At 47.7% G+C, this 27,042-nt stretch overlaps 1 protein-coding gene across 2 annotated transcripts; it reads left to right on the top strand.

Annotated features, from left to right (window-relative positions):
• On the top strand, nt 1-26,714 carry LMAN2L (lectin, mannose binding 2 like). 2 transcript variants are annotated; one of them, XM_084804129.1, is made up of 9 exons: nt 22-207; nt 1,406-1,524; nt 7,093-7,210; nt 9,462-9,544; nt 13,514-13,546; nt 17,094-17,255; nt 17,362-17,476; nt 18,824-18,943; nt 20,942-26,714. In XM_084804129.1, exons 1-9 carry the CDS (start codon nt 54-56, stop codon nt 21,082-21,084), a joined length of 1,047 nt encoding a protein of 348 aa, XP_084660255.1. In that variant the 5' UTR covers nt 22-53; the 3' UTR covers nt 21,085-26,714. The 2 variants fall into 2 exon arrangements, with proteins under 2 accessions (XP_084660256.1, XP_084660255.1); XM_084804130.1 differs by lacking the exon at nt 13,514-13,546 and having other exon boundaries at nt 1-207; nt 20,942-23,712.
• Nucleotides 26,715-27,042: the final 328 nt, after the last annotated feature.

A 27,042-nucleotide genomic window follows, 5' to 3' on the forward strand; every position in this document is an offset into this window, starting at 1 on the left:
AAGAGGCGTCAGGGGCATTGGAGGGCTCAGTCGGGGCTGGCGGCGGCGGCAACATGGCGGCGCAGGCGGCCTCCAGGCGGGGCTGCCGGAGCGGAGCCGGGCCGCTGGGGCTGTGCTTGTCGCTGCCGCTCCTCCTGTGCGGGGCCCGGGCCGAGCAGATGGAGGAGCACCTGAAGCGGGAGCACTCGCTCACCAAGCCCTACCAGGGTGAGCGGGAGGCGGCGGGTCTCTTTTGCCTCCCGGGGCTCCGTCCTTTGAAAGGGTTGCACGGCAGGCAGAAATCCAGCAGGTCAAGCTGCTCCCAGCATAGTGCTGGTGTTGCTGCTAGGAAGAGCTTTTCCTGTCGGGCTCTGCCAGTCACGGTGCAGACAGTGTAAGTTGCCCCTGTTGCATAGCGGTGGGGAGGACGGGTTCCACCTGCTGGGTCCCTGGCTGTGAAAAAGCGGGTGGCGCTGCAGGGTCGTTTCCCTTCGGTGTTGCACCGTTATGCTGGGTGTGCTTCACCTGTGAAATGCCTGCCTGGTGTGCGGATGTTAAAAATACAGGGACCCCGCTTGAGGAGCGGGGTATCTCCTGTGCCCTGAACAGCGGCATGCCAGGAAGGAATCCGGCAAGTGACGCCCCGCCTTGCGAGTGTATGTCGTGAAAAGGAAAAGCTGTTGCGTCGCTACCTGTGTGGCTGTTCAAAGCAAGAAGAGCTGTGGGGGTGAGGGGCTGTAACTGGGTCTGGGTGTTTGTGCGTGAGCACGTGCATAGGCTTAAACATGATAGAAAGGAGGATGTTGTAGTTAAAGGAGTTCTGGGTGCAGAAGATGTCTAGAGGAGTTAGTGGCTGGGGCAGAAAAGGTCTGGACAATTGTGGCATGAGTGAATCTGCCTGACAGTTAAAGCACCTAGCAAAATGCCTTTCATTGTGAGGATATGTGTGTGTGCGCGGAGGTAGGGTTTGTATCCGGGCCTGGGTAAGTGAAGGGTTGTAGCGCATGTCTGCACACAGACTCATTGTACCTGTTTGGCGAAGCCTGGGCTACCCAGATTAGGGATGCAGGACCCGCTTTGCTCTTGCTGCCTCAGTTGTCCGCAAGCGAAGCCTGTAGAAGTGAGTGTCTATCACTCACTGAGAAAACAATCTGGTTGCTATCTATGTAGCCCTTCTTGCACAGTTGTGTAGGTCCATTCTGGGTTCTGTTTCTTGGTTGTGCTAGCACAGCGTTCCCCAACCTAGCACCCTCCAGATATGTTGGACTACAACTCTCATAAAATGGCTGGGGGATTATGGAAGTAGTAATCCAACATATCTGGAGGGTGACATGCTGGGGAACTCTGTGTTAGAATGTGGTGATATGTTGGGAACTGGCTTTACCTATAGAAGGAATCTGCATTTAATGTTCTTCTTACTTTTCAGGTGTAGGATCAGCCAGCTCCTCTTTGTGGGAACTTATGGGCAACGCTATGGTGATGACCCAGTTTGTCCGCCTCACTCCAGATATTCAGAGCAAGCAGGGTGCTGTCTGGAACAGGGTGGTAAGACTAATGCTTCCCTCTAATTGCCTGTGGGTGGGCTCTGGGGCTTCATTATATCAGAAATAATTGGCTTGCAACTTTTGATGTTACCCTATCTCAAACTAATGTGGTGAAGGGTGAGGCAATTTATAACATGGTAGCAAAATTCCTATGAGAATTAAGGCTTGCATAGAGTGTCTCATGTGCAGGAAAATAGGATGGTTACCTTAGTGAACTGAAACAAACCGTCTGCAATCCCCTCAGGGTTCTGGAGTGTATAAATTTGGGTTTTCTGGTGGCAATTTGTAATTCCTGGTGAGGGGGACTTTGCATATGTTTAAATAAGTAATTCTCAACCGTTTCACACCCAGGGCTCATCTTTTGCCAAAATAAAATATTAGTTGCAACCCACTAGATCAGGCTGTGTTGCAGAAGTGGGTCTTGACCCACCAGTTAACCACAAATGCTTTAAATGCTGCATAGTTTGAATGCTTCTTACTTGGATGACATGCAGTACTATTTTCTCTTCTCATTCCTGGTGTGGAATCTCGTTACCTCCACCCAGTTTGAGAAGATCCCATTGATAAGTGTGGCTGGTTGAAAGGATGCTGTGGGTTATGGGACTTTTTTCTGTCTAAACATGCGTAGGATTACACCTTTAGAAGCTTTAGGTAGTGCAGGGGTCTGCAGTTCAACCCCTGACCTGGTCAAGTTCCAGGGAACACTTTACCCCGATTTCTGTTCACTTTTGCTAAATCCCTATTAGTTTCCAGGCCCAATTCATGGTACTGCTTATTCGCATTTTAAAGCCTTAAATGGTCTGGCAGTAGCTGCTGGGTATTTTAGGGATCACCTTCACCCGTGCTCTCCCCACACCATACCGTCTGTAGCTGTGATCTCGCTCTATGTTCCCTTGTTGACACAATTTGGTTCTATCAGCCTGCCATTAGAATTTGTTGACAGCAGCAAAAGAGAAAAAAAACACCTTCCGAAAGGGTGGGGTGGTGGTGAGGAGAAGCTTTAATGTGCTGGCAGAAAGAAATGAGATCAGAAACCAGACCGCCAACTTGAGAGAAAGCTTAAAGAAGTGGTGCTTACTTTCAAATACCTTCCCTTCAGAGTTTTGTCTGGTTCCCTAACTTTGTTAAAAAGTTTTCTCATGGAAGGCCGTATTCTCTCCCCTGCCTCCCCTTGCTGCTTAAACTGTTGACTATTTTTAGATGTTTTAGGCTGGTTCCTTTCTGCAGTTAGGTTTGCACTGCTGTTCTGTTGGTTTTTAATTCTTTCCCGATCATTCATTAGTTTGTATCTCTTTGTATGTTCTTTTAATTTCTGTACATCATCTTGAATATCTGTTTTTAAAAGGCAATACTCTTTTGTAATGAACTCTTCAGCTATTCCCTGACTTGCTTCTAGTTTTGTTGCTGTTGGAGGGTTGTGTGAGTCTCATTATTTTGCTTCTTAATTTATGCCTAGACATGGGAACTTGGGTTCTTATGATACTTCATCATTTGCCAAGACTGAATTCATGTGTGGCGTAAGATGGCTTGTGACATTGCTTGCAAGGGATGATGTAGTTTTGCATTTCATGGTTTACATATTTGAAGAATTGCGCCAGCTGGAGTTTAAAACCACCCCACATGTGTCTCTATTGTATGCACCAGGAAAGAAACTTGCAGGGTTAACACAATTTCCCCCAACTGAAATTCTTAATGTTGACTGATGGCCTTCTGGCCTTGACAAGTTAACAATTCAAAACTAAAGTTTTCTGGACTTCGGATCTGAAGTTGCTGGCTATTGTGTCATGCAATAGCCATGTGTATTGTGTATTGCAATACACAATTGTGTATTGCAATAGGTCACAAAATGGGGTCGCTCTTTAAATCATGTTTCTCTTGAAAATTTCAATCTGGCTGGCCTGAATGGCTATAGAATCCAAGCCCTTCCCGACAGATGCATTAAGCAACACTGGGTTGTGGTGGCCTGTGCGTGCGCGTGCATGCATCTATTTCCTAAGGGAAGGTCTACGTGTACAAGATTTTGGGCAGGACATAATTTTAATATGGTGATCTCAGTGCTTTGTTTTGCCTTTTGTTAAGGTGTGCATATGAGTGAGTGTATGGGAAACAAATCAGATGTGATTACAGGGAGTGTTTTTCTTAGAAAACATTGGCTCAAAGGAAATTGCCTTACAGCTGAAATGAAAGGTAGAGAGAGAAGGTTGTTCTTCTCTCAGAGTTAGGAAGAGGTGGCTGTTCTCGGACAAAGGAACTTCAAAGGGAGGGCTTAGCATGAAAGTGCTGAGATAACACTGCTAAAGGAGTTCGGTTCTGTCTCCTATAGCTTTAATCAAGATTATGGGCTTTTAATCACACTACAAGTGTTCAACATCCAGGGATTGACAAGTTAATTATCAACACTACATTGTGAATGGCCACTAATTACTTTACAAACATCTGAGCTTTAATATAGCTATCACTGTCTGTATTTCTTGCACTTCATTCCCCTTTGACCTCACTGCTGACTCTTCTCCCTTCACCCATTCCTTGCGTCGAATGAAGTGGGTTCTGGCCACAAACGCATCTGCCATAATAAACTTGTGATGAGCTTGACTTGTGATAAATTGGATCATTTGTAGTAAGAGTCTAGACCAAATGGTTGAGGCGATAGGAGCCCATTAAGTCTTTAAGGGTGCAATCCTGTGCATGTTTAGAGAGAAAGAAGGTCTACAACTCCCAGCATGCCCCAGCCAGCCCTGTGTATTTCAAACAGTTTTTCCTTGAGTCCCATCACAACTATACAGACCATCTGAATGAATAATCAGTTATATCGTGTGCATGCAGTGTCTGAATGGCTAGCACCTTCCTTTCTCCCCCCCACCCCCCCATTTGCAAAACCTCAACACTGGTCAGGCGCACTGTAAAAATGTCTGGTTTGACCTGGCATTTCCTGCCTAGGTGTTTTAATATATCAGTTGAAGGAAGGAGGCTTGTCATTTGAGTGGAAGATTGTAGGCTTTGTTAGTGGGGTTAATATCCAGGTAATACGCTAGTCTGATTCTAGAGTCTTTACATGGGGGTAAGCTCATTCATCATGGTAGAGATACGCTCCCCACCCCCTTAAATGAATGCCAACTGTTTTGTTTTGATATCTGTGTACAGCTCTCCATAGCTTAATAATGCCAACTGGGATTCATTACCTCGGGTCCTAAATATAGCTTAGTTGGCAGGGGAATGTATAGATTATTGGCAAGAGGAATCAGAAAAGTGCTGCCCTTTGCTGCTGGGTTTTGGGAATGCTGGCGCTTTCTGCTGCTTTCATGCAATGAATCATAGGGTTGGAAGGGGCCTACAAGACCATCGAGTCCAACCCCTTGCTCAGTGCAGAAAGCCTGATTCCCAGGCGGTCTCCCATCCAAGTACTACCCAGGGCTGACCCTGCTTAGCTTCTGAGATCAGACGAGATCAGGCTTATGCTACAATAGATAATGAGCATAGCTGCAGCCTATTCATAGGTTGCACCATGCCTTTCAGGAGACACAGTGGAGGCAATTGTAGTTGTACTATAGTGCAGGCTTCCCCCAAAATGGCCATGCTGGCTGGAAATGATGGGAGTTGCAATCCAACACATCTGGAGGGCACAAGGTTGGGGAAGGCTGCTTAAGCATTGCTTTTAATATTTGCAAGTGCTTAAAATAAGCCAAGTGTTGTGCAGAATTGGACAGGCCCCGTGCCTGGAGGCTTCTGATCTCTGTGTTGGCCAGACACAGAGTTAGAAGAGTATCAAGATAATGGGTAGTATCCCATGTTGGTCCTACTTAGAGTAGACCCACTGAAATGAATGGGACTTAGGTTAATCATGACTAGCCTAGGTCCCATTCCTTTCAATAGGTCTACTCTAAGTAGGATTAACATTGGGTAGTAGTTAGTGTGCCCAAGTAAGTGGAACGACGTTACCAGCCTACAAACATGGGTCTCTCGGTAGTCATTTGTGGTGCATTGACAACTTGGAGGAAAGTAGAAAACCCTCTGTGCCTCGCAGTCTTTACTTACTTGTTTCTTTGTAGGGGAATTCAGCTGAGAAATATTTAGGGAAGAAAAGCATGAGAAAACCATTTAAGACCCAAGTCTTTTTCTCTCCTCAAAAATAGGGTGGCAAACAGCAGAAGGAAGAGAACTCTGAGTGTTGAATCTCTGGATCAGGGCAAGGCAATGTGGTGTCATACAGGTGTTTTGGACTACACTGTCCATCATCCCCAGCCAGCCATAGTCCGTGATAGGCGATCATAGAAGTTGTAGTCCAAAACATCTGGAGGGCACTGGATTGCCTAACCCTGCTCTAGATGATAGCGTACACTATTCTTTTGCACTATTCCTCATTGGCAGTGTCTGTGGTATTTAAATTATGCTTTATGTTGCATTTTTAGCAATAACAACAATATGTTACCACCTCCCAGCCCAGTCACATACATGGTGTTGATTTGGACGTAAGCCCCACTGGAGCTTTCTTGGAAGTGTGTGTATTGTGGCCTTAAAACTCCTTTGAGCTGTCATGGCTCACCACAGGCAGCTTGGGGTAGTTGGATTTGTGCAGGGGAACCTTTCTCCCTTGCTGCTCTGTACGCTTGGAACTGCTTCTCAGAGCCTGTGAAATGCCTCCTTCCTTCCTTCCTTCCTTCCAAACCTAACTTTGAAGCCTTTGGCACAACCCCCTAGTTCCCATACTCTACAGGAAAGGTGAGCAACTTAGAGTAATCTGGTGGCTGCATGGCCCACCACAGACCCCACTGCGGGCCATACCTCTGCCTCCACATCACCAGATTTGCTGCTGAAATTCAGCAGCATAGCAGCAAGAAAGAGGCAATTTTCCTTTAAACAAGGTATTTATTTATTTATTTATTGCATTTATACCCCGCCTTTCTCCCTCTCGCAAGGAACTCAAGGCGGCTTACATTATCCTCCTCCTCACCGTTGTATCCTCACAACAACAACCCTGTGAGGTAGGTTGGGCTGAGAGTCTGTGACTGGCCCAAAGTCACCCAGTGAGCTTCCATGGCCAAGTGGGGACTAGAACCCGGATCTCCCGGCTCCCAGTCCGTCACTCTCACCACTACACTACACTGGCTCTCATCTCAGGTAGAGATCTGGGGGCCATGGAGGCCACAAAAATGGACAGGGGTGCACGTTTTATACACTCCTGCTCTACTGTAAGGAAGCCCAAGTACGCTTAACTGAAATAATTGCTCGTTGTTCCCCCGTTTAGTCTGACATCCCCTTCCTCCATTTCTTTTGTGTTGAACTTTATATTGTAAGTCCTTAAGGGCAGGCATCTGTCCTCTTCTACTGTCAAGTTCCATGCACACTGGTGGTGGTGGGGTGTGTGTGATGCGAACAGAGTTCTTGGCATCACTGGAAGGCTCCAGTACCTTGTGGGAAACCATGTCTATTACAATCTTGCTTTAAAACCGCTTTACATTTGTCGTGTACATGAACCCTGAGCCTTCGTGTTTTGTTCTTTTATGGAAGGTGTTGGAATGGACATGTCTCAAATATTCTCTCTTCCCCTGCTCCCCTTTTTCACTTTCAACAGCCTTGTTACTTGAGAGACTGGGAGATGCAAGTGCACTTCAAAATCCACGGGCAAGGAAAGAAGAACCTGAATGGAGATGGCTTTGCCATCTGGTACACAAAGGACCGAATGCAGCCAGGTAAAAGGCTCCCATGTGCTTTGCCAAACCCCAAGCCAGTGCATGCAGATGCATTGCAGTGAGCCCACCTGCTCTCTACCCATCCTTGGACTCAGATAGTTAGATCAGCTTGCTGTGGATTAGAATATATTCTATATGGCCTGCTGCTGCTTCTCCTGAATTTGTAAGGCAGCAAGAGTCCTGTGAAATGGCCAATGAAGAGCAAGCCAAGAATTGCTTCAGATAGAGGTTCTTATAATGTTGTTGAATGGAGGATCCCTATTCTGCTTTGCTTTTTCTTTGCAGACCGCTAGGTTTTCTTACCTTTATAGCCAGTGTGGGAGAAGACACTTAAACATTTCTGAATTAACCGCCCCCCTCCTGTGAGTGCAGTCTAAGGCCCCATGTGTGGGGAACAGTGCAACCAGCTGAGAGGTTGTTCTGATGTTTTCTGCTGCTTGCACTGCTGAGGAGGCAAGCCGGTTTGATTTAAATGGTGGGACTTAAATAGAAAAGTGAGTTGTCTCTTGAGCATGTAGTGGAAATGTCAAAGGAACTTCCAGCTGTTTAGTTATGTTTTCACTGTGGTGTTAGGGAATGTGTCTGAATGCGCACTGGTGGATTGCTGGCGGTCCCCACACCAGTGTTTGAGAACCTAGTTCTAAGCCCGTGATTCTTAAAAGGTGAGGGGGAGCAATCCTTGAGATCCTTTGCTCTGCGTAAGGCCACAGATGAAGTTGTTTTGGCCCTGAATGGCATCCCGATCCCCTCTCTCCTCTTCCCAGTATCTAGGTGTGCTCATGCAATCTCCCTAATGGGGGATTGTGTTGCCCCGGCTATGGGCGTTGAACTCTTAGGTTAGAAGTGCCAAGATAGTGATACATGAGACTCAAAGGTTTGCGTATAAGGAGGCTTTATTGAGTAACTTACAGCACACAGGCGTTCCCAATGGTGGGATCAGACAGCTTCTCTGAACCCTGAGCCATTGGGCACAATGGGTCTTATACTCTATAGGTTAGCAATAAGCAGCATTTCAGCAGCGCGTGCCCCTAGCATTCATTCTCAGCATTGGCTAGAAGTGTTTGGTTCTCAAGCACAGCCACCTGTAGCTTTAAAGTGAACAAACTCTGCTTCTCAGGCACATTGGAGATCAAGATGCTCCTCATTAGCCAGGAATGCACCAAGAAGGCTGTTACAGGCCTTTTGACTCATCTGCACATGCTCAGAGGCTTACTAGCACAGGAATTGCACCAGTAATGAACTTAAGCAAGCATTATGGATCTCTAGGCCCCTCTAACACTTCAAATGACTTGGCTACGCTCCTGGGGCCAATACAGGGATGTAGACGGCCTTCAAGGAACCAGCAGTCTGACACCTAGAGAATGCCTTTGTTTATGTTTTAATTTAAAGTCTGATTTAGGGAGAATTTTAACAGGAGAGGCTGACCTGTATTTTTGAGGGTCACTCTACTCTCTAGGACAGGGTAAGCCACCTGGTGCTATCCAAGATATTTTGGACTACAGCTACCATGAGCCCCAGGCAGTGTGGCCAATGGTTGGGGATTATGGGACTTATAGTCCAAAGCTTCTGGAGGACACCAGGCTGCCTACCCCTTAAGGCAGCGGTCGGGGGTCCCAGTGTGTGTTGCTGCACAATGATCCCCCCCCCCCCCGAGTGGTTATGTTGTTGCCAACTAGCAGAGAATGTTCCACAGTGATGGCACACATGCCCTTGGCTGTAGCATTCCATACAAAAAGATATGCCTATTATTTTCATAATTGGCAGGTGGAGTCTGAATTCTCTTACAATTTGAAAACAGCTTCCCTTAGAGTGAAAATATGGGCAAACTTCTTTCCCATACCCTGACTAAAATTTGGTAGGTCTGCTGTGTTGGATGGCCCCAGGGGCTGATTCTTGGATTAGCCATCACTGACTTAAACATGTTTATGGTGGCTGTTAAATAGAGATGTGAGACTCGTGCACTTCTCTGCTAATACACTTAGGTCATACTAGTGTCTATGTAGAAATACTCTCTTGGCAGCCAGCACACTTCAAATAAAGCTCTAAAGGTGAGATGTACCCAAGTATAACCTTTCTGAAAACTTTGTGTAAGTGGGAAGCCAGGTTTTTGTAGCTTGGTTGTGGGGGTGGGATAAACCTGCCCATGCCATAGATAAGTGCAAAGCTCTGCTTTTCCACAAGTGTGGGATAAAACGTTAGAAAACCAGCCACCAGTGGTAGCCCATTGTGAACACAGTGAAATCTGTTCTAGGGCCTGTCTTCGGGAGCAAGGATAACTTTCTAGGGCTGGGAGTGTTTGTAGACACCTACCCAAATGAGGAGAAGCAACAGGAGGTAAGGCGGCCTCGGAGTAGCTGTGCAAGCAGCGGGAGAGTTGTTTGGGAGGTGGGGTCGTGCCTTCTTAATGTCCTTGCCTGCCTGCTGGAACCCCATAAAGGAGACCTTTTAGGGACCAGCTGTGTTGCCACTAAGTCCTGAATCGCTTATTGGGCATGAATGAAATAACATTAGCCACAGATAATGAATGATGTATGTACTCTGTCCAAATGCAGAACTCTTAACTTGTTAGCACAATCTAAATTTTGTCCTGAATTCTGCAACCTCCACCAATTTTGCCAGTGAATCTGCAGTTCATTTTTTTATAAGTTATTCTAGTTGTACTGATCATCAGGAGGGGTGATGATCTATGCAGGGCATTGAAGCCACACCCCAAAGTGCTGGAAACTGTAGCCAAGCTTCTGAGTTCTTGTTAGGCAATGCTTATGCACTTTTGAACCTTGCTTCCCCCCACCCTTTAAACAAAATTGCTTCTGAGGAAGCTCATTTCCTGAAAATATGGCTGGCACACTAGCTCACCTTTCAGAAACCTTTTCGTTTTCCTTTTAAAAACAAGCTACTTAAAATGTGTGTTAAATTGCAAGACCACAATTGGCCTTCTCTTCTCATCTGTGGAAGTGGTGCAAATGTTAGCAGCCTGTATTGACAGATGGACGTGTGTGCACAGTGCAGTATAAAATGAATTGTCAACACTAGAGCACAGATTGCTGATTTGAAATTTGAAAGAACATTGTCTTGTATGTGACTGTCATGTCTGGTTTTTGTGGTTGTTGCTGAGTCAGACTTGGTGAACTCCTGCCTGATGCTTCAAATGGCATCTCTGCCACTTAAGTTTTCACAACCATGAATAACGTTTCTGAAGCTTAATCCCCAGCTTTGATGCTGTCACTGGGTTGGATTTTTTTGGTTTTGGTGAGATGTTGCAATATCTAACCTGTAACTCTCGCACTGTCTGGCTAGCTATTCCAGGCGAATGCCATCAGCTTCTGGCTCTGCTTATGTGGATGTGTAACAGTGCAATTCTTGCTCTTTTCACATGTGCACACCCAGCTGGTTCGGCACTGGTATATAACCACAGGTGGCGTGAATCAGAAAAATCCATGCGAAGTCCTACTTAGATGGGAAAAACCCATACAGTTGGCCCTGCTGACATGGTTGCGTATGCTGTTCACATGCACTCACCAGCAGCGTGGGATTGCACAGTACAAAAATGAAATAATGTCACAGGCTTCATATGTGAAGGGGATCAAATATGTGGTTTCGACCAAAAACTGCTGGAAGAATCCCAGGTGCCTGGTTACCAGCTTGGAACTAAAACACAGACACCCCTACCTAAATAGCTTTGCTTCCAATATGGTGGGTTGAAATCTAGCCCCCAACATCTCTGTGGAAAATCTCCCTGCACGTAGACAATGAGCCTGTAAAGGTAACAAGTTCAGCCTAGTGTTCTCCCAGAGATGCTGTCTTTTGTATTAGCAGGGAGTTTTCTTGTGCATTTGATCCCCGTCTGCATTCTAAGAGTTATGTAGTCCAGGGAATCTTTACTGTTTAATTCCACCACCTGGGTAACACAGGTTCACCAGAAGTTCTCTACAGCTGTGATGTGGGGTGTTCAGCTCGCCGTCCATTGTTCCAGAACAAGGGTGTTTGATTTAAATAATAAAATAATTGAACAAATACCTTGCCCCATTCCAAGTTCTTGGGTGGGGGGTAATAGTATCTTCCTCCCAAGTGTGTCCCCCTCAGTCCCTGGCCGCCAACGGCCAGTTTGAATTAAAAACATCTTAACATGGCTTCCAGAGATGCTTTGGCAAGGGACGAGAATTCCCAAGTTGTTCGGCAGTCAGCAATGATGCCCATGTTTCGTTGACTACATGCGCAAATGATGCCCTGAACAGAGAATTTGCTGTTGATTGTTAAAGGTTATGATGGGGGTGGTCTCCTAGATTCTGTGTTCTCACTTCTTAGGAGCCATTTTATTTTTTAGACAGCCGTTTAAGGTCTGTAAGCATATAACGCTTTTATCCCCACCATATCTGCCACTGCATTACTAAAGGCACAATCCTATGCATGTTTAGACAGAAAAAAAGTCCTACAACTCCCAACATGCCCCAGCCAGCACCGCTGGCTGGGGCATGCTGGGAGTTGCAGGCCTTTTTTATGTCTAGGTGTGAATCAGAATCCTTTTTGGGAAACTATCCTTTCACGTTGGCTTTCAATGAAATTGCTGTGGGAGCATCCCTTTTGGCAAAATGGAGTCGCTCCATTGCAGACAGTTAACATCTCCCCCCACCCCTCATCTTCAAATAGCAACCCATGCCAGCTTACAAAAAGAAGTAAAATCTACAAGCCAGGCTCTGTAGATCCATGTCCTTTATTTCTTTATTTTTAACAAAACAGCAACAAGCTTGCTGTGGGGGCATCAAGTGGCTTGCTGTCACTAGCTTATATTTGCTGTGAATTGCTAATACTACTTGCACTTTGCTTTTGTTTGCCTACCTGATGTGAATTACAAATGGAGCTTCTTGTACTCCCTTCTAAAAGGTAGCTGGTCAATGAAGGGTTTTTATTAGAATCCATGAAACGCTGTTTAGTTTTCAGTAAACAGTAGCAACCCCCCTTTTTGGGAATCTGATGATAACCTTGCAGGCTCCCTCTTATAAATGGGAGCTCAATCCTGGCATTTTTATTATGTATAAATGTAAATAATGGCCTAGGAATGTAGCAGGTGATGTGCTGCCGGGTTGGTGTGGCATAGGAACTAGGCTGGGTGGAAGAGAAAGTTGAGAACCAATTGAAATGTGGCCATTGGTTTGGGATACACTTTCCCTCTACAGGTGGCCTCCACAGCCAGTGATCTACAAAGCCCCATGTAATTTTATACCTCTAAGAGTTTCCCAGGCATTGGATAGTTGAGCTTCCCCACCTCTTCCTGAAGTTGCACTTAACTCTTATATCTTCCAGTGTTGCTGGCCAACAATTCCCATAATCTCTGACCATTGGCCATGCTGCTTGAGCTGATAGGAATTGGGTTCCTATCTGGTTCCCCACCCCAAGGAGGTTTGCTTTTGAATTCTGAGTTGACTTGCCTCAAGAGGAGCCTCATTCGCTGTGCCTCTGTGTGAGTAACTGATCTGAGCCTGCCTCCTGATCGGAACCAAGAGCAGTGACTCCTGCAGAGATGCAATGAGAAGTCTCCTCCTAAGGATGGGTGATTTTGCTGCATCTCTGTGTTTCGAAATAACTAGAATGATCCAGTTGTACCAGGTGCAGGGGAACAACCTGTCACCAGTAAGAGGTTGGGTGGAGGGAGGCCAAGCCAGAGTACATCACACACAGAGATACTGCAGGGAGCTGTCTCTGTGGTTGAATTTCTAGGCTTGCAGGCACCCTTTACCCACTGGTTCAATGTATTTCTGTCTGCACACCATCTGAGAGTTATTGCATTAAGCGCTTGATAATCCTCCTGTTCTTGCAGCCTACCAAGGGGGTGGCGTTAAAGCACTCAGCAGGCAAGACGACACGACTGGTAGGCTGCATTTAGGGTTGGGGGTCATAAAGTATACTGGCCAGCTTTTGCAGACTCATAAAAATACAGGCTCTCCTTTACAGTGCATTTTGGTGTGTGTAGTAACTGGATTCCGGTGTGGTGGTGTACGGCACTTCATAATTCTGCTCCAGTGCATGGCCATCTTTCCTCTTAATCTGTGCTGTTCTAGATTTGTACTCTCCCCCAGCCATGTGTTCCAAGACTTTGAATAGCTGCCAGCCCTTTCCCCAATATTATCCTTCGTCAAGCCCTCCCAAGGGCAAGAGAGAAAGCTGGGCTGGGGGGGGGGGAGGGAGGGAGTGTGGGTTTCCCTTCCCAGTTCCTAGGTCAGTACTAAAGTGCCTGGTGTGTGATGGTTTCTTGCTTCTGTCCCTCCCTCTCTCCCTTGCATTGCCATAACCATTCTGGATTCTCAGGCGCAGAAGAAGAGGTATTCTTCAGGAAACCAGGTACTTGATGACGCTTTCCCAGCCTCATTCCAAGCTTGTTGCATCCTCTTCCCCCATCCCCTTCTCTCCCTCTTTTAAATATGCCTGCAAGGGAATGGCCGTGCTTGGAGCCAGAGGGAAATGCAGTTGAACGGTAGCCTGCTTTGCTAGACCGCTCTTTGTTGCCCTGTTGTTCACCAGTCCTCCCCTTCCCCCCCCCCCGCCCCCATTGGCTGTATCATGTGGGAAGTGATTGGGACATCTCTCTTCTGCCTGCTGCTGGTGGGGCTCTCTTTAGTGCATTGGCTCTGGAGCCTAGGGACGTCTGGATTCATTCCCCCACCTCACTGAGATTCCTCGGGTGGCCTTGAGCAAATCGCAAACTCTAGAGCGCGGTTTCTCATCTGCAAAAAGGATGGAATGGTCTGAGGTGAACCCAGACTAATTAAAACGGAAGAATTCCATTGGCATACTGCTTTCTTCCAAGAGCCAGTAATGCTGTTCTGCAGGAGTACAATCACCATACATAGGATCCAGTACAGACAGGGCTGTATGTATTCTGAGGGGGAAATAATTTTTTCATGAAGGCAGCTCAAACCGTCCAGGATCCAGAGGTTTTTCTCTTCATTATAGCACAAGAACTGGGCCGGGGCAAGAATGAAACTGATGGGCATTCGACATTGGAGGCTGGTGGCCTCCGATGTCAGTGGAGCGCTGAATCCGCTCCAGGTTTCAGTCAGAATTGGTCAGTACCCTAAAGGAGTTATCTGTAGTGTGAAGCTTTAGAACTGTTCTGACTGAAGCCTGGAGTGGATTCATTGCCCCGCTGACACTGGAGCCACCAGCCTCTACTGGCGTTCGTTTCAGGACAGGCAGATACTGGAGTTAAGGGTGTGCAGTCAAGTCTGCTGATGGCATCATCATATTTAGGGTGGTTAAACAGAAAGGGACAGCAACAAGCTCCAAAAGGGAGGAACTGGGCACTGAAATGGCAAATGCAGTTTGCTGTAAGCAAGTATAAACTGACACACACTGGGGCAAAAATTCCATATTTCACACACGCTGGTGGGGTCTGAGCTGGTGGTGACTGGCCAGGAAAGGGTTCTTGGGGTTGCGGTGGATGAAAACGCTGACCCAATGTATGGCTGCTGCGAATAAGGCACATTTCTTGTTGGATTGTTAGGGGGGAAAATTGAAAATTAAACTGCTGGTATAATGCCTTTGTACAAACCTGTCATGCCGCTGCACTTGGGATACTGTGTACAGTTCCATCACCCCACCTCGAGAAAGATATCGTAGAGCTGAAAAAGGTGCAGAAAGGGGCAACCAAAATAACTGAGAGGCTGAAGCAATTCCCCTTTGAGGAAAGGTTGGGAAATGTGGGGCTTCTTAGCTTAGAAAAAGACACATAAGGGGTGGGGGGACAGGAGAGAGGGCTATAAATTATGCAAAGTGGGGAGAAAGTGGGTAGCGAAGGTTCTCCCCCTCGCTCCTTTTCACAATACTAGAAAGAACCCATTGGAGTCATCCCACGAAGCTGAATAGCGGGAGATTCAGGACAGACAACAGGAAGCACTTAATCACATAGTGCATAGTTAATCTGTGGGATTTGCTACTGTAAGATGTAGTAATGGCCACCAACTTGAACAGCTTTAAAAGGGGATAAGACAAATTCATGGAGGATAAGGCTGCATGGATACTAGTCATGATGGCCAAATATTGCCTCCAGTATCAGGCAGTGACTCTCTGTACACCAGTTCTTTGGGGACATGAGCGGGAGGGTGCTGTGGTGCTCATGCCCTAGTTGCGGACTTCCCATAGCGCATCTGTTTGGTCACTGTGGGAACAGAACGTTGGACTGGGTCGGCCTTGGTCTTATCCAGCAGGGCTCTTGCTTTCTTAAAGCACTTTGTAAATACATAAAAGGAGGCATGTTGGGTCAGGCCAAGGTGGCTGCTGGCTTTGGTAGCTTTGCGAAGAGCTTAGCCAGATTTGTGGAGGAGAAGAGGCCTAGCAGCAGACTGCCTATTCGCCACAACAGCTACGTAGAATCTATGTTTTCGAGACACTGTACTTCTGACTTAGCAGATGCTAGTGGACAGACAGGGAAGGCTGTTTCCATATGCTTTCAAGCATATTTTCACCAAAACATGGGTTAGAAACTTTTTTACTTTTTAGGAATGAAAGCTGGCATTCTCGGGGAAAATGGCATTCTGTGCCAGGACTGCATTTTTCCCCTCTTCCCTCCCCGTTCCTTTTTCCTTGTATGTTACGTTGTTTTAGTTTGCAAGCGTATGGGCGGAGACTGTCTTGTTTAGCTGATCATATGTAAACCACCCTGGGAGCTTTCTTTGGCTGAGGACCGGCATAAAAATACTTCAAATAAATCAATAGGATGAATGAATGAATGTGTTTCTGTGCTTGTGGAGAATTGTGGTGTATGCAGAGCATTCAACCCAAATAATAAAACATTCCAAGTTCCTGCAACCTGGGCAGAAACACATTACAAGAAGGCAAGGGATCTTTAAAATAATTTCATTGGCACAAGCCTGACCTGTTGGGTTCTTCAAACAGGAACATGGCAAGGCAGCACAGGCAGCATTTCAGCCACTGGAGAATGCAGGAGCAGTTGCTGCTCCCGCTTTCCTTGCAGGGCGCCTTGCTTCTGCTTGGGAGGCAGTGGGGCTGGAGAGGAGGAGCTGAACCCAGCCCTCTGCCTATGTTACTGCATTAGCTGAATGCATCAGTCTATTATCCCAGCTCGTGCTGGTGCTGATAAGTTGCCGGTGGCACTCCTTCCCTCCCCGCGCTCCCCTGTATTACCTGGCTTGGCACAAATTTGACATGAGGCCAAAGGCTAGATGAAATAGCTTTGAGTGGATCAAAGCACACCCTTTACTACCAGAATTTGATGTGTGGCTCTTTGTCATCCACTTTGCCACTTGATGCTATAAGGTGTGCGCGTGTGTGTGTGTATAGTGTCATAATTTGGAGCAGGGGTGGTCAGCTGGCAACCTGTGGAACATATCCAGCTCCCAAAGAGATTTTTTACTCTCTGAAAATCCTGCTGAACCCTGAATCATACTGCAGTAAAAAATTCAGCCAGTTTTGCTGGTAAGGAACAAACAAGCTTTTTTAAAAAAGGAGGATTTTTGCATTTCAAGGAAACGCATGTAGTTGTCTGGATGTGCGCCGTACCTGTGAAATGCCTCTGCTGAAGAGTGGCAGTGGCTTCCACTTGGCTATGGAGGCTGTCATCCTGTGGGAGCAGGCTAGCAGAGTTGCACGGGGCATCCCTTCTTCTCTTCCCCACCCCCATCCCACATAACTCATGAGCATGTTCTGGTTTTTAGCCTTCCTCTCAAACATGTGGCTAGGTGGTGCCACTCCCTGGCTGGGGTGCATGCTTCTCCAGGGTATGTTGTCGCCCTGCTGATGCTTGTGCTCATCTCTGTCCTGCTTGTCCCCCTGCATGCATCTTCTCCCTCCGTTGCCCAGTTGATGTGACCAGGCCCCTTGGGCAACATGAAAGTAGCCAGCTGACCTGTGATCCTGTCTTCTCCTCCAGCGCGTTTTCCCGTACGTCTCCGCCATGGTGAGCAACGGCTCCCTCGCCTATGATCACGACAGGGATGGGAGACCCACTGAACTAGGCGGGTGCACGGCAGTGGTGCGCAACCTTAACCACGACACTTTCCTGGTGATCCGCTATGTGAAGAGGAGGCTTACCGTGAGTGTCTGTTTCTGTGCTTCTGGCCTGGTGTGCGTGCACGCGTCTTCTCTCCCTTAACCCGTCTTCCCCAGGTGCAGCTTGGATTGAGTCTCCTCTCTTTCAGGTCTTGCTTGACATTGATGGGAAGCATGAATGGAGAGACTGCATAGACATCCCAGGAGTTCACCTGCCACGAGGGTACTACTTTGGAGTCTCCTCTGTCACTGGGGACCTGTCAGGTACGGCTCTTGACGGCCAGCTGAAACATACGCATTACCTTCTCCTATTCTGTTCCTAGAGTACAGAGCTGTGTCCTTTTGTTCTGATCCTCCTAGCCTGGAGAAGAGGCCTGTGGAGCTTGAGAAGTTTAGGGAATAGAAGCGAACCCATAAATGATTCTGCCAACTCTTTTGTTCTGCTGCAATTCTGTGTGTGAAGAATTGTGTGCAGAATCTGATGCAGATGCCTAAAGATCTCATACACGTATAAAAAAACATATCTAGTCCTTGTAGTGATTACCTCCTTGAAAACATGCTAGCCATGTTTACATCGAGCTCCAGTTTTCAAATGGGTAGCACCTTGAATATCTTGCATAGGTACCTTTTCCAGTATTGTGGCTTCTCGCCCTGTTCTCCTAACAGCCCTTCGTCGCGCTCCTGCTTCTTTACTTAAGAACATCAGAAGAGCCCTGCTGGATCAGACCAGGGGTCCATCTAGTCCAGCTTTCTGTTCACACAGTGGCCAACCAGCTGCCCACAGGAAACCCACAAGCAGGACAGGAATGCAACAGCACCCTCCCACCCATGTTCTCCAGCAACTGGTGTATACAGGCATCCTGCCTCTTGTACTGGAGGTAGCACATAGCCATCAAGACAAGTAGCCACTGATAGCCTTACTTCTGTCCTGAGACACTCTCTGTGATAAGCTGTGCATAGTGGGGCCCTCTCTGTCTCTGTGTCACAGAGGAGTGAAGGCAGCACGGCTTCGCCTCTGAAGACACAGAGGGCCATAAGTCAGAGCTGGCTGCTGCTGCTGCCACCTCCACAGGATAGGTTGTGGGGATAGGAGAGGCAGCGACATGGGAGGGGAGAAACCCAGGGTGGATGCAGACAAGCCTCTCCTTTCCCAGCACCACCTGGCATTGCAGAATAGTGAGTAGCCACTGGAACTGACTCGCCAGGCACCTGATGTGCTGTTGGGATCACGGTCTCCATGAGCATGCCGCAGAAATCTAGCTTATCAGGGACCATGGTCTTTGCAAAGCCCCTCAGGTTGGGTCCCTTCAGGCAGCCTAATTCCACAGGATTCCCTGCACTCAGTGAATGGGGAAGCCAGTACAATCTGCAGGAAGTCAGGGAAAAGCTGTCAGTCTGAACTCACTGACAGAGAGAATTAACAAAAACATGGCTCTTGGCCGGTGGCCATAAACGACTCCTGCGATGGCTGCGCCAGCTAAGTGGGGAAGCTACCTGGTTAACTAGGGATGGGTTGCACATCCTTCCATGTGAGTTTCAGCAGGCATGGGGAGGAATGTTTGTCTTCCCTGTGCCCAAACCCCTCACTGTCCCTGCCCCTCTTTGCCCCAGACAATCACGACATAGTTTCCTTGAAGCTGTACCAGCTGACGGTTGAACGGACACTGGAGGAAGACAAGCGGGACAAAGAGGTCTTCCTTCCTGTTGTGGACAATATGAAGCTGCCTGGATGTAAGTGGGCGTGGAGTGATGAAGCTTTAGGGCTGGAGCAGTTGGGAGCGGCTTCCGTGGCTGCTTGCAAGAGGGTGATGTCCTGATTTAGAAGCGCTGGCGTTGCGCAGTAGATTCTTGGGACTCTCCTGTAGGACTGAGATGGGGAGGTTGCTTTCGTTGGTCACAGGGCAGGCCCTTGAAGGCTGGAAACTGGGGCGCTCTGCATCTGTGGCAAAGTGGAAGCTGCTTTCTTATACCACCTTGGAGTGTGGGGGAGATGCAACCGCAGGGGAAAGGCCACCACTCAGGGGTTGAGCCCCTGCTTTGCGTGCTGCAGGTCCCAGATCCAAAACCTGGCCTCTCCAGGTAGGGCTGGGAAAGACTCCTCTCCAAGACCCTGGAGAGCTGCTGCCAGTCAGTGTAGGCAGTACTGACTAATGGCTGACTCGGGATAAAGCAGCTGTCCATGTATATGACCCTCACCTGGCTTGGAGGGACATGATCAAATGAAGGACCGATGTGTTAGCTTCATGCTGACATTTTGTGATAGATGCAGAAGCTGTTATATTTGCAATGAGAAGCCACTTCTGTCAAGACTGTTTAGCTGCATCAACCAGTCTTCCCCAACCTGGTGCTCTCCAGATGTGTTAGACTAACAATCCCAGCACTCCCCAGCTAGCATCCCCCCAGCTGTTCTCTCTCTAAGCCTGGTGGTAGCTCAGGCTTCCCCAAGCTGGTGCCCCACAGATGTGTGGGACTGTAACTCCCATCTTTGTCATCTAGCACACCTGGAGGGCACCAGGTTGGAGAAGAGCTTCCACCCATGAAGTCGCTTCTGTCCTTCTGTGACGTCCAGGGCCCTTCGCATCAAGACCTTGGAGCATTCAGGATTGCCTTGCTGGATCGGGGCCAGCCAGATGTTTCTTGGGAGGCTACCAGCTGGGCCTGGAAGCGGAGGTTTCCCCTGCTGTCCTGGCCAGTATTTGGTACCCAGAGATACGCCGCCTCTGATTATGGAGATTCCATTTAGCTATCGCTTATTTTTATTTGATTTCATCTGTCTTCTGACTTCCATCCAAAGAACTCATGGTGGCATGCATGGTTCTCCTTTGCCAGTTTTGTCCTCACAACAGCCCTGTGAGGTGTGTTGAGCTGAGAGGTGGTGATTGGCCCAGGGTCACCAGTGAGTTTCCTGGTTGAGTGGGGATCTGAACCTCCCTGGCCCTGGTCCAGGGGTGGGCAGCTTGTAGCCCTCCAGATGTTTTGGCAGTCCTCCAGATGTTCTGGCCAACTCTCATCCACCTTAGCAACTATAGCTAATGGAAAGGGGTGAGGGGAGTTGTAGGCCAAAACATCTCAAGGGCCACATGTTACCCACCGCTGCCCTAGTCCAACAGTCTAGCCACTAGGGATCTTGGAGGAATCCAGTTGCGGGGACATGAAGCTAAAGGAGCTTTTTTGGCTTGCCCCCCTGGACTCTGTTTCATCTTCTGCCAGCTGGCCCAATGGGCTGGGCAGGCTGGTGGAATTTCCATAAAATAAATTTTCCATATTTTTTTTGTGCAAATTGCAGCTGTAAATTGTGCAAATTTGCATAAGTTGAGCAAATCATGATTGTAAATTGTGCAAATTTGCACAATTTGTATCTGTAATTTGTGCCAGTCTCTATTTGTGCAAATTATGGCCGAGACAAAAAAATACATTAAAAGTCCCTGGAACTTGGGGAAACTGCGTGGCTCAGCTCGCAGAAGCAAGCCGAGTTGGGCGCACTGCGGAGGTCTGGTGAGCCCCAAAAGGGCTGGATTTGCCAGTGACGGACATCCCTGCTAACCACTGGGCTCTCACGGCTAATAGGCAACCATGGTAGACCTTTCCGCCATGCCGTGAGTGGCTGTCCTCTGGCTCTGCTAATCTTTCTTGATGTGGAAGGTGGAAGTGAATCCAGCCACCGAGACACAAAGTGGCCAGTGTGTAACTTCTGTATCTGAGCCTGATCTGTGCTTCCGTCCTCTGCAGTGGAGAGTCCGATGGATCCCATGAGCGGCCTCGCTCTCTTCTTGATAGTCTTCTTCTCGCTGGTTGCCATTGTGTTCGCCATCGTCATTGGCATTATCGTCTACAACAAATGGCAGGAACAGAGCCGGAAACACTTCTACTGATCGGCAGGTGCCCAGCCCTCTTCCATACTTTCTTTTTGCCTTCTGGACAGCCGTTGGCCTCGTGAGCACGGTTGGTTGCATTTGCAGGCGGCAGCCAGTCTCAAGGACCCTGCTGCTGGGCCTCCCATCCGGATCTTAAAACTTTGAATGGATCGACACTTGGATTGGTGGCCTCCTTGTTGAGCCCCTTATGGGCAAGGCAGCCATGCCTCTCCTCTGTACTTTGCCTTCTCTGAGCTGAGCTTTTGACACCGGCATTTCAGCAGAACTTGATGGGACATAGACATATCCTCAATCACGTAGTGCAAAATGGACTTCCACATCTCTGCAGGTAGTTCAGGGAGACATTTAGCCGATCGCCTAGAGTCGGCAGCCTCTACTGTCCTCTTTGGAGGCTGGTTGGAAGCCAGGAGCTTTGCTTTTGCAAGTGTCATGACGGCAGTCCGTGCTGCAGTGTGGGGGAAATCATGATCTGTCAGTCATGGCTGCCTGGTCTGAATGTTTGACTGGGATGCCTTAAGTAGCATCTAGGAGGAAATCTCTGCCTTGGCAAGGAAAACTGATGACTTGCCACTGTAAGAAAGCAGAACTACTACGTTATAACCCACATCCCAAATATTCCTTATACTGTTTGTAGAACAATGGGAGGATCACAGTAAATACCACTACCCTGCTGAATAAAGAAATGTGAACTCCCTCCCTCCTCTGAAAAAGAAAAAAGCAGCTTCTTTTCTAATAGTCTTCCCCACTTCTCTCTCTTTTGAGATTTTTGGCTGTCCTAATTGGCTAAGCTGCTGTAAGTTTTATCAGGTGTGACCCAGGAGTCAGCTCCAGCAAAAGGGCTGAAATGTAGCCTCCATGGGTCCCCTTGTTTTTATAAGTGTAGGGATGGCCCTGGCAGACCTGCCTTTGGTCATGGATAGCGTGGGGAAATCCCATCTGCTGCATCAGCAGGAACTCAGAGGCCTCCCTTATGAGCAGTGCTCTGAGCCTTGGCAGAGGATTGTGGGAAGGATAGCAGGAGGATGCATTTTCTTCTCAGTCAGTTGTGTGCTGGGGAAACCCAGGAGTTCCACAGAAGTTTGTCAGGGGGTTGCAAGGGATATTTCAATGTGATGACCACTTGCGATAGTCTCGCTTCCCTCAAAAACAGCTGTGCCCACCGCAACTGATCATCCCTGGAATGTTCTGGAGCAGGGGTGGGCAGGAAATAGGTTTCCAGCTGTTTTGGGCTTCAACTCCCAGTGTTTCTGACCGCTGGCCATGCTGGCAGTGGCTTCTGGGAGTTGAGGTCCAAAACATCTGGCAATCTACCTTGTGTCCACCCTGTTCTAGAGCACACACTCGGTTCATGGAGGGCAATGGTGCAGCCACTGGGCTAGGCCAGTGCATCTATGTGCGTGGAGCATGTGCTCTGAAATGTGCCCCAAAGCTGATGTGGAAATTTCCCCAACGGTCAAAAGGTTTTTGGTAAACTACTGTTCTAAGCTGAAATGCTGCTAACTGCCTTTGCTGCTGTTACCTTTTTTAAAGCAAACTCTTCCACTTTCCCCAGAGGGACCTGACCTGGTGCCCTCCAGAAGTGTTGGACTGCAACTCCTATCATTCCCAGCCAGCATGGCCAATGGGCAGGCATGTTGGGAGTTATAGTCCAAAACCTCTGGATAGTACCAGGTTGGGGAAAGCTGCCTTAGCTGCTCTCCGCTGCTGCCCTGATCTACCATCTCCCTACAACCAAGGGCCCTCTCTCCCTCCCCAGTAAAGGGGCTGTCCTTTACTTACAGGTAAAGTTTTTATTTTAGTTTTTGTCTTTGCCAAGGATTTCACCTTGGGTGGTAGAAGTGCCAGTTGTCACTGGGCCTTTTGAACTTGAGAATTAAGAAGTGACCCTTGAATGCTTTCCCCTTTGCTGGGGATACCACTGCCTGACCTACCTCCAGCCCATCGATACGGAACTGGCTTAAGTTGGTGTGAGAAAGATTCACTCTGCTTCCACAAATATTGAGCAGCAATTCTATACTGAAATAACCTTTAGCTGCCCTGTGCAATGGGAGAGCAGTGCCCATTTGATCACTGTAAAGCTCTATTCAGACGTTACCTTGGCATTTTGCCCACCCCTTTTTCCTGTGTCAAAGTTTTTTTTAGAAAATACATGTTTGTTGATTTTGGTGTCTTTTTAACTAGGGCTGTACTAAAAGTTCCATTCCAGATGGGCTGGCAATGCAGCTTTGTGAGCTGGGAAGAATATTTTTTCCAAACCCCTTAATGATCATGGAGAGAGGAGGGGACACAGTCATTTTCTCCCTCTTCTCCCCAGGTTTGGCAAAAAAAAAAAAAAATAAAGTTAAGCTTTGATCTCCTTCCTTGAGTAATCCCAGCAAATCAACAATCATGTAGCGAACATGGTAATGCCCTGTTTCTATATTACCAGTTAAATTTGGCTATGTGACAATGTTAATGAGAGCGAGCAAAGCCATTTGAGAGGGAGGGCTGTGCTTCTTCAACTGGTCACATGGGTGATCCTAGCCAGTCAAAATGCTTTCCCTCCACATAGGCTGTAGCCTCCCATTCAACTTGTTCACTGAAAAAAATGGCTGAAGAAGGCAGGGGTTGCTTTTCAATGCTGCCAAAATATTCACAAAAAATCCCGTCTCCCCTCTTCTGTCTGAGCCCTAGTTTGAAAGAAGCTGATGAGTGCTTTGACACTCATCCAGATCACAATTTCCTATCTCCCTTTTTGGAAAAGCAAGTTGAAACAAAACATGGAAACTTGCAACCTGGCCGGCTGTTGAAGGATCCTGAAGATGGATTCAAACAAAAAACTCTCTGAAATAAAAGCTCAGACTCATTTTGAGATAGCCCAAGTGGGCTGTCTGTTTGTATGTTGCCCCATCTCCTTAGTTCACAAATTGCATCAAGTTTAGGAGGCCTTTTCTACTTGAGCCATAAATGTGGGGTTGTCTCTTTATATTGCATCCATCATCTTGCATTATTGCCATAAATGAGATATTTCCAAACTTCCCCTGGTTTAAAGAGGAAGCAGGAGAAGGGTGGGGTCCCCATGTCGTCAAGAGGGCCTTGTAGATCCAGGGCTGAGCTCCCATTTTGTACTGCCTCGCCCCAAAATTCTGTGTGTTGCCTTCGACGCAGTATACTTCTGAATACCTTCAGAGGGGAGGGCCTTCACATCCGCACCCTGCTTGTCAGTGTCCCAGACATACCTGGCTGGCTCTTATTGGCCACAGTGATGCTGGCCTTGATGGCCCTTCGACCTGATTTCTTGTCGGGCTGCTCCTGTGTTTGCATGACCAGCAGGCTTGTGAGTCACTTCTTGTGCATGAGCTTTGAGGAAAAACACTCTTGTGGCACCTGAGAAGACTATCACATTTATTTTGGCGTACGCTTTTGTGGTCAATATTCAGAAGCCAGTAGGAGAACATTTCATCCTCCCAGGACACCTTGTTGCCGTTGTTGTACAATGGAACTTCAAAGGGAGGCTCCAGCATGAAACCGCTGGATTGGAACTTCTTGATAACCTAAGCTTATCACCTATGGCTTGACTGAAGATTCTGGGTTTTCATTACATTAAAGTTGTTAATTAACTTGTCAGTACCAGGATGCTTTATCAACACTACATTGTGTGTGATCACTGTAATTATTTTACATATATCTAAGGTTTAATGTCATCATCACTGTGTTCCTTGCACTTTTTTCTTCCTCCTGTGTCTGCCAACTCAGGATGATATTTCCTGGGTCTGAGAAGTGGGCTCTATACCACAAACTCTCCTGCTATAATAAGCATGATGGTCTTCAAGGTGCTGCAAGACTCTTCACTTGTTGCAGCAACAGACTTCCGTGGCTACCTCTCTGGAAAGCCTTTGAGGAGGAAACAGGTTATGTATGTGAAGTCTGCAGAGCAGGGAGCTTGACCCATGTTAAAATAGATCCTTTGTGGGGAGATGAAACAATGTGGGAGGGGTCTAGGCCACCCCTCCCCAACCTGGTGCCCTCCTGATGTGTTGCACTACACCTCGCATGCTGGCTGGGGTGGTGGGAGTTGTAGGCCAAAATGTGGGGCCACACGTTGCCCACTGCTGAGTTAGAAGGATCATTCTGGAAGCTGTCCTTTCAAAAAACCTTAATGTCTTTACTTTAAAGAAATAATAAATTTTAGGCTATGAAGTAGTCTTTGGAACTGGGATATGAAATGTGTACATATTCCTTTACTGAGAGCATCTCTTAATAAATGATCAATTAAAGATGTGCAGAAGAAACTCAACTTGAGGGACCTTCATGGGACTTGTGTTTCTGCTCCCCAGGGATGTTCCTCAGACTACTTAGGGAGGCCTTTGGTGTGGGTAGCTTGAGGCAACAGCCTTCCATGTTGTCTTGGTGGCTGCATTTTGCAGTATTGGGTCACCCAGAAGATATGCAATTTAGGGCCAAGGTCAATGAGCAGTTGTACTGCCGGTAAAGTAGTCAGGCTTCCCTATTGCTTGAAGTGGCCAGTGCTAGTGATCACACAATTGGAGCAGCTATCACCAGACCTATTGGAACAGAAGCTGGCCAGGTAACCCATTTCCTTCTTCCTGTGGCTTGCTAATATTATCTCCCTCTGGGCCAGCTGCCATGTGTCCCCTAGGGACACATGGCAGCTGGAGGAGGAGAGGAGAGGAAGGGAGGAGAGGAAAATAGCATGCTTCCCCTTTGTGATTTGGAAGTACTGACTGCAAGCCAGTCCTGCAGTTACTTATTTAAGAAGGCTGCAAGCTCTATAAGCCACGGAGCACATGCTTTGCATGCACAAGGTCCCATGTTTAATTCCTGATACTTCTCATTTAAAATAAATCTGACAGTGGGACTAGAAAATAAAAAAAGCACCCACAACTGCTTAAGGCCTTGGAGAGCCACTTCCAGTCGGGAGTAGGCAGAACAGGGCTAGATGGACCAGTGATCAGACATGATATAAGGCAGCTTCATTCATATATACTCAAAGACCTGGTTTGTATGCAACTACCACCTTCCCTTTTAGAATTGACCTCTTTGTTCAAGGAGGGTGCCCCAGCGATGCCAAGCACCTCTTTGAGTTTTGGTCCTGGACACTAGAGGTCTGCTTTGCATTTAGGAGAACTGTTGGTCTGGAGCATCAGGAGGAGCCTCCTTACAGAGTTGGATTGGAGCCCATAGAGCCCCAAAGCAGTTCTGATTCTGAGGAAGAGAAAGAAACGGTGGGAGAGGAACCTGCACGCTCTTCAGAGGTGCAGCTGGAGGGAGAGGCCCTCCCTGCTCACATTCCTGAGAGTGACAGTGACCCTGGCAGGGAGAGGGAGGTACAACTGGAGTTTCTGGATGTGAGGTGCCGGCACAGGGACAAGCGAGAGGTTGTGGGTGCTGAAGGGAGGCGCTCAGCCTGCTTGGCGCGATGACAACAGCTGCGCCCCGATGCCCCACGGGAATCTCCTCCTAGACCTTAAGTTCAGAAGCTTCCCGCCCTTTCCCTCCAAACAGAGACCAACTGACTCCCTAAGGCTAGAAACCCCTGGTAGGCTGCTCCCTCTTATGTTTTCCTCTTAGGCTAAGGCAATTAGCATCTGTAAGTGTCATTAGGTTGAATGGAAATAAAGCCTTGGAAAAGAGCCCTTTTGTCTGCGTGTTGATTCTGGGCTACTTGAGGATTTCAGAAGGCAGCAAGGGCACTCCTGACAGCACCCAGCACCTTCCGTGCTATGCAAACCACTGAAATCTCCAGCTGTGAATGTATGAGCCCCAGCTGCCGTGGCATCTGAATGCAGTGCTCTGGAAGGGGACAGTGTCTAGTACTGAGGTTACTGGGTTAATTGCTTCAGTAGGACTAGTTCTCCTTCTGGGGATGTAAGAGACTTCCTACATGATGACAAGGCAATATTGTAGAGAATATTGTATTCTCTTTCAAAGAAATGTTATTTTTTTTGCTTGAAC

The sequence above is a fragment of the Heloderma suspectum genome, chromosome 6 (assembly GCF_057233095.1).
Source record: "Heloderma suspectum isolate Gila_16-S chromosome 6, 16-S_ref, whole genome shotgun sequence".
Lineage (NCBI taxonomy): Eukaryota > Metazoa > Chordata > Lepidosauria > Squamata > Helodermatidae > Heloderma > Heloderma suspectum.

What these genes read in the sequence shown, in the direction of transcription:
- LMAN2L (XM_084804129.1), top strand. Translation starts at nt 54, where the DNA reads ATGGCGGCGCAGGCGGCCTCCAGGCGGGGCTGCCGGAGCGGAGCCGGG. An exon ending in GTGCTGTCTGGAACAGGGTG is followed by an intron (nt 1,525 to 7,092) that starts GTAAGACTAATG and finishes CACTTTCAACAG; the next exon opens with CCTTGTTACTTGAGAGACTG. An exon ending in CAATATGAAGCTGCCTGGAT is followed by an intron (nt 18,944 to 20,941) that starts GTAAGTGGGCGT and finishes CGTCCTCTGCAG; the next exon opens with TGGAGAGTCCGATGGATCCC.